This window comes from Labeo rohita, unplaced genomic scaffold (genome assembly GCF_022985175.1).
Source record: "Labeo rohita strain BAU-BD-2019 unplaced genomic scaffold, IGBB_LRoh.1.0 scaffold_1215, whole genome shotgun sequence".
Taxonomy (NCBI): Eukaryota; Metazoa; Chordata; class Actinopteri; order Cypriniformes; family Cyprinidae; genus Labeo; species Labeo rohita.
Genome location: NW_026127357.1, coordinates 8,826 through 15,481, shown reverse-complemented (window position 1 = coordinate 15,481; position 6,656 = coordinate 8,826). Strand labels below are relative to the sequence as shown.

Below are 6,656 nucleotides of genomic sequence, written 5' to 3'. Positions count from 1 at the left end.
CTCACAACGCAAATGTAGACACCTTAATACACTACTGCAGTTACCAAGCATGAAAAATTAAAAGTGAAATAAATCACTTACCGCAGTTGTGAATCGTATTTATTGCTGCTCCTGAATCTCGACCGTTGAAGAAAATCCCGCTAAAACCAGCTACTTCCAGCTTAAACCAGCTAAAACCAGCCTGGCCAAGCTGGGAGACCAGCTAAAACCAGTTACTTCCAGTTTAAACCAGTTAAAACCAGCTAACCAGCCTTAGCTTTTTTAGCTGTTTTTTTTCAGCAGGGATACGAACCTATTGAGTACTCCTGCCCTGAGAGCAGTGCATAATTCAGTTTAGTACTGTTATTTTTACTCCTGCCCTCAGAGCAGCGCTAATGTTAATGCTGGCGCTAACTGACTAATGAAACGTCACAGAGATTTGAACGAGTTCTGTTGTCACTCATATCGGTATGACAGACAGTGCGGTAGCATTGGAAAAGCATGTTTTACTCAATCTACCCCATAACCCAGCTAACACAGTTATGTCATGACAACGTTACTGGACCGGACCATATTTGTCGCAGTGACGTACCAAATAATGTTCCAGCAACGTAACTTTGTGATTCCCATATTCGTCACGGCGACGTTATTTCGTACGTCGCTGGAACGTGATGAGTACGTCTCAGCGACCAAACTGGCACGTTCTGAGGACGTGACTCTAAAGGACCAGATTGGTCACAGCGACGTCCCAAATAACGTACCGGCAATGTAACTTTGTGATTCCCATATTCCTTGTGGCGAATTTTTACTTCTCACCTTTAGTCTGGTCCAGAGAATGTGCTCGTACCACCTTTAAATCTGTATATAAATGACAAACTCATAAACATTTTCTGCTATAAAAAATAAAACTCCTAATTCTAATATTTTTTAATTGTTATAGGAGATTTTAGTGAATATATTCAATACATACATGCAAACCATTAAAAAACATTACATTCTAAACATTAAATAAGTAAAAACAGTGCATTTATTTATTAATCAGCATTTATTCAGTGTTATTTCTACAAACACTAAGCCAATATATTTTGAACATTACACCTATTCTTTAACCATGCAAAGTGTTACCAAGTCATCAGCACAGATAATTGAACACATCAATACATAAATCATGTAAATTTTACTGAATTGTTTTAATTTTACTGAATAGTTTCTCATTACTGATGGGTATAGTTAACAATTTTATCTGTAAAAATTGTCAATAATTTATCAATACTCATTGACAACTCCCTATAATCTGGTACAAAAAAAGACACTGATAAAAAGACCAGAAACAATTCAGTAGTGACTTCTTTATTACTTCAAGTTAATTTGTTTCTGTCAGGCATTCACCACAGCCACCCTCACCTGCCACACCACCCGGAGCACCGCCCACTCGTTCCTCATCACCGGAGTTTTGATCACGCACACCTGTAGCTGATTAACTCCACCCTTTATATAGAGCACTGGTTCCATTTGCACCTCGTCGGTTCTACCGTTTACACCTCCTACGTTAGCTCCTGACTCCTTATGCTTTTCCCTTGGATGCTGCTCTCCGTGTTCCGGCTGGACTTATTGTGGCTCTATATCGGACTCTTATCTGCTCATCATTACCAGGACTGTCAGCTAAGCTATTTCTCTGCATTTCAATCTACTGCTCTGTTTATCATTCGCTGTGAAATAAATCTCAAACTCAACTGTTACTTACCTCTCGTCTCCTCCTGTGTATGTGTGTGTGACAGAAGACCCGACCGCACAAAGAAGAGCACCGAAGCACCAGCCGCAACAGATCCGTTTTTAGAACTGGTGAATGCCATCAAGGCTGCGTTAACTCCCACTCCGACACCGCCGCCTGCCTCAGGATCTCCCATGGCTGTACCCGCGAAATTCGCGGGTGAGGCGACTGAGTGTAGCGGTTTTCTTCTACAAGTCAATCTCTACATCCAGATGCAACCACAACAGTTTCCCTCGGAGAAATCGAAGGTAGCCTTCCTCACATCCCTCCTCACTGGTAAAGCTCTACAATGGGCCAAGGCTATTTGGAATGCTAACAATCCCATTATAAACTCCTACGAACGGTTTACTAATCAGTTCTCCGAGGTGTTTAGCACAGCTACAGGTACACTCTCCACATCAGATCAGCTCTTCCGCTTACGTCAAGGGTCAACCGATGTCAACGAATACACGCTGCACTTCTGCACGCTGGCGGCGGCTAGCGGTTGGAATAAGGTAGCCTTGCTGGGGGCCTACCGGCAGGGTCTTAACCCGGAAATTCGTGCAGCGATGGCCATATACGACGACAGCATCGGTCTGGAATCCTTTTTACAACGTACCACCCGAGTCGTACAACAGTTAGCCGCCTGCCAGCCAACGGTAACCACTCCTCAGTCCGCCTCGGTGGTTGCTAGCTCTCCAGTACCGGAACCAATGCAAGTTGACTCCACACGGCTCTCACGCTCCGAACGGAATCGCCGGATGTCTCAAGGATTATGTTTATACTGTGGTCAGCAAGGACATCTTCTCCGCAACTGCCCCATCAGGCCCCCAAGTCCGGTGGTGAGTACTATCCTATCGGATATTGAAACACCTAAACTCACTTTATCTGCAACCCTGCATACTTCTAATCGTTCTCTCCCTGTATCTGCCTTGATCGATTCAGGCTCCTCCGGCAACTTCATCTCCACAAAATGCTTAAAGGAACTTCATCTACCACGCCATCGTCATCACCAGATTTACTCCGTAACAACGATTCAAGGAAAACGACTCGGGCGTGGGGTAGTACGTTATTCATCTCGGTTCATCACTCTGCAAATTGGATTATTTCATCACGAGGATTTGAGGTTTCTGGTACTGGAGAATTCCACCGTCGATATCATCCTGGGACGTCCCTGGTTACAGGTACATCAGCCAGAGATCTGCTGGGATCCATGCGACATCATCTGCTGGAGCCAGAAATGTTCCACCCAATGTATGTCTCTTCTACCTCATCCACGCAGTATCCACACTACTGTCGCCTCCACCCAGATTAAAAGGCCAGAACCGGTCATTATGCCAGAGATCCCAGCGGAATACAGGGCGTACCAGGATGTTTTCAGCAAGCTAGCAGCCACCCAATTACCACTTCATCGGCCATGGGATTGCGCCATCGACTTGCTGCCTGGAGCCCAACTACCTAAAGGAAGAATCTATCCCCTGTCCATCCCGGGGCACCAGGCGATGGAGAATTACATCACAGAGGCCCTAAACCAAGGATTCATCCGCCCATCTACGTCACCGGCCGCTTCGAGCTTCTTCTTCGTGGGTAAGAAGGATGGAGGTCTACGTCCGTGTATTGACTACAGGCAGCTGAATTCTTAAATTGTACATCAACCCTATCCGCTCCCCTTGGTTCCTGCCGCCCTCGAAGAGCTTCGTGGATCCCAGGTGTTCACGAAGCTGGATCTGCGGAGTGCCTACAACCTTGTTCGTAACCTACTGGGCACTACGAATATCAGGTTATGCCGTACGGCTTATCGGTCAGTCCCTCTGTCTTCCAAACGTTTATGAACGAGGTGTTCCGGGAGTTTCTCCATCGGTTCGTGGTGGTCTACATTGATGACATCCTGATCTACTCCTGGAACATGGCTGAACATCGCCAGCACGTCCAGCAGGTCCTACAAAAACTGTCAACATCAGCTCTACCTCAAACTGGAAAAATGTGAATTCCACAAGTCATCAGTTCAGTTCCTAGGCTACAACATCAATTCCGAGGGCGTGCTTATGGATCAGGGGAAAGTTGATGCCATCCAGAACTGGCCACAACCTGACAGCATCAAGGCGCTTCAACGTTTCCTGGGCTTTGCTAACTTCTACCGTCGCTTCATCAAAGATTACAGTTCCATCATAGCTCCTCTGACCTCCCTCCTGCGGGGTAAGCCGAAACGCCTCACCTGGGACCCTGCTGCCCACGAAGCATTCCAACACATCAAGAAGCTCTTCAGTACTGCACCATTATTACATCATCCCGATCCCAACCTCCCATTCACCGTCGAAGCGGACGCTTCCACCACTGGAGTAGGTGCAGTACTGTCCCAAGCGGTCGGTGAGTCCTCTGTTCTCCATCCCTGCGCCTTCTTTTCCCGTAAGCTGTCACCGGCGGAGCAGAACTACGATGTAGGAAACAGAGAACTGCTTGCCATCAAGCTGGCCCTGGAGGAGTGGCGACACTGGCTGGAGGGTGCTGTCCACCCCTTCACGATCATCACCGACCACAAGAACCTCCAATATCTCCGTGATGCTAAGAGACTAAACCCGAGACAAGCACATTGGGCACTATTCTTTACATGATTCCGCTTCACCATCACCTACAGACCCGGATCAAAAAACATCCCAGCAGACGCACTCTCACGTCAGACTTCAGCAGACCTGCACACGGAATCAGAACCTATCATCCCACCTCATCTCATCGTCAGCCCTATCATATGGAGCCTCGACCAGGATATCCACCAAGCCACTCTCCAGGAGCCAGCTCCGCCGGAATGCCCAGAAGGTAAAATCTACGTTCCTCGCTCCCTACATCACAACCTTCTGGGCACAGCTCACGGGTCTCCGGGCTCTGGACATCCAGGCAGTAAGCGGACCCTCTCGCTTCTCCAGAACCGTTACTGGTGGCCTAGTATGCGCCGTGATACCATCAGGTACGTCCAGAGTTGCTCTGTCTGTGCCATGTCTAACTCTCCCCGCATGCTACCCGCAGGAAAACTGGTCCCATTACTCATCCCGGAGAGGCCCTGGTCCCATCTTGGAGTGGATTTTGTCTCTGACCTTCCCAGTTCCGAAGGTAACACCTGTGTTCTGGTCTGTTGACCGATTCTCCAAGACCTGCAAATTTGTACCCCTCAAGGGATTACCTATAGCCATAGAAACGGCAGAACACTTGTTTAATCAGGTATTCGCCACTTTGGTATTCCCAAGGAGATTGTGTCGGACTGGGGCCCTCAATTGATTTCTTATGTATGGAAGGCATTTTTCAAGCTGCTTTGTGTTACTGTTAATCTTTCTTCTGGATACCACCCACAGACAAACGGCCAGACAGAGAGGAAGATCCAGGAGCTCGGACGTTACCTCCGGGCATACTGTCATGAAGATCAGCACAGCTGGAGCAGGTTCCTCCCATGGGCCGAGTACGCACAAAACTCTCTCCGCCAAGATTCCACCGGCATAACACCATTCCAGTGCGTACTCGGTTACCAGCCTCCGCTGTTCCCCTGGACGGAGGAACCCTCTAATGTTCCAGCTGTAGACCACTGGTTTCGGGAGAGCGAGAGAGTGTGGGACTCGGCTCATCACCATCTCCAACGAGCGGTATGCTGTAACAAACTCTTCGCTGACGCCAGACGCAGGACTTCACCCAACTACCAACCCAGAGATCAGGTCTGGCTGTCGACCAGCGACCTACGGTTACGGCTGCCCTGTCGCAAGCTGAGTCCCCGCTACATTGGTCCCTTCAAGATCCTGAGGCAGATCAATGATGTCACATTCCAACTTCAGCTCCCTCCCAGGTACCGTATTCACCCCACGTTCCATGTTTCACTGCTTAAACCATTCTTTCCATCTGCCACAGAACCCCCGGGAGCTGAGTTGGAACCCCCTCCTCCTGAAGTCCTGGATCAACCCTCCATCTACTCGGTCAGAGAGATCCTGGACTCACGTCGTCGGGGAGGTCACCTGGAATACCTCATCGACTGGGAGGGGTATGGACCAGAGGAACACTCCTGGGTGCCTAGAGACGATGTCCTGGATCCTATGTTACTCACCGACTTCCATCGCGACCACCCAGATCGTCCTGCCCCTCGCGGTCGTGGCCGTCCTCGGCGTCGTATTAGGGCGTCGGGAGCCACCCCTGGAGGAGGGGGTAGTGTCAGGCATTCACCACAGCCACCCTCACCTGCCAAACCACCCGGAGCACCGCCCACTCGTTCCTCATCACCGGAGTTTTGATCACGCAGACCTGTAGCTGATTAACTCCACCCTTTATATAGAGCACTGGTTCCATTTGCACCTCGTCGGGTCTACCATTTACACCTCCTACGTTAGCTTCTGACTCCTTATGCTTTTCCCTTGGATGCTGCTCTCCGTGTTCTGGCTAGACTTATTGTGGCTCTATATCGGACTCTTATCTGCTCATCATTACCAGGACTGTCAGCTAAGCTATTTCTCTGCATTTCAATCTACTGCTCTGTTCATCATTCGCTGTGAAATAAATCTCAAACTCAACTGTTACTTACCTCTCGTCTCCTCCTGTGTATGTGTGTGTGACAGTTTCCTGAGTGTCCTGTGTATGAAACACTTACTACAAATATCTGATGGTGCTTCAATACTTCTTCACTATCAAAAGCAAAACCTAAACAATATTGTCATTACCAAAGGACCATAGTACCCGAGTACTCTGATGTCAAACATGTTCTTCCTCCCCTCGCCATCCTGAGCCTGTACTGCCAGTATCGTTCTCTGGCACCTGTGTAGCATCTGGACCAATCAGACATACAGTTATTTGTTACATTTAAAAAACAATCTTTAAAACCAACAACCCAGCTATATGCTGGGGTTTTGAAGACAACCCCCCAAAGCAACTAACACCCCAAAGGTGAAACACCCCAAAG

At 48.5% G+C, this 6,656-nt stretch overlaps 1 protein-coding gene across 1 annotated transcript; it reads left to right on the top strand.

The window, feature by feature from the left end:
- The first annotated feature begins 526 nt into the window (after nt 1-526).
- LOC127157835 (retrotransposon-derived protein PEG10) lies at nt 527-3,372 on the top strand. The gene is made up of 2 exons (XM_053825496.1): nt 527-747; nt 1,758-3,372. The coding sequence occupies exons 1-2, from the start codon at nt 527-529 to the stop codon at nt 3,370-3,372; spliced, it is 1,836 nt and encodes a 611-aa protein (XP_053681471.1).
- The last annotated feature ends 3,284 nt before the right edge of the window (nt 3,373-6,656 follow it).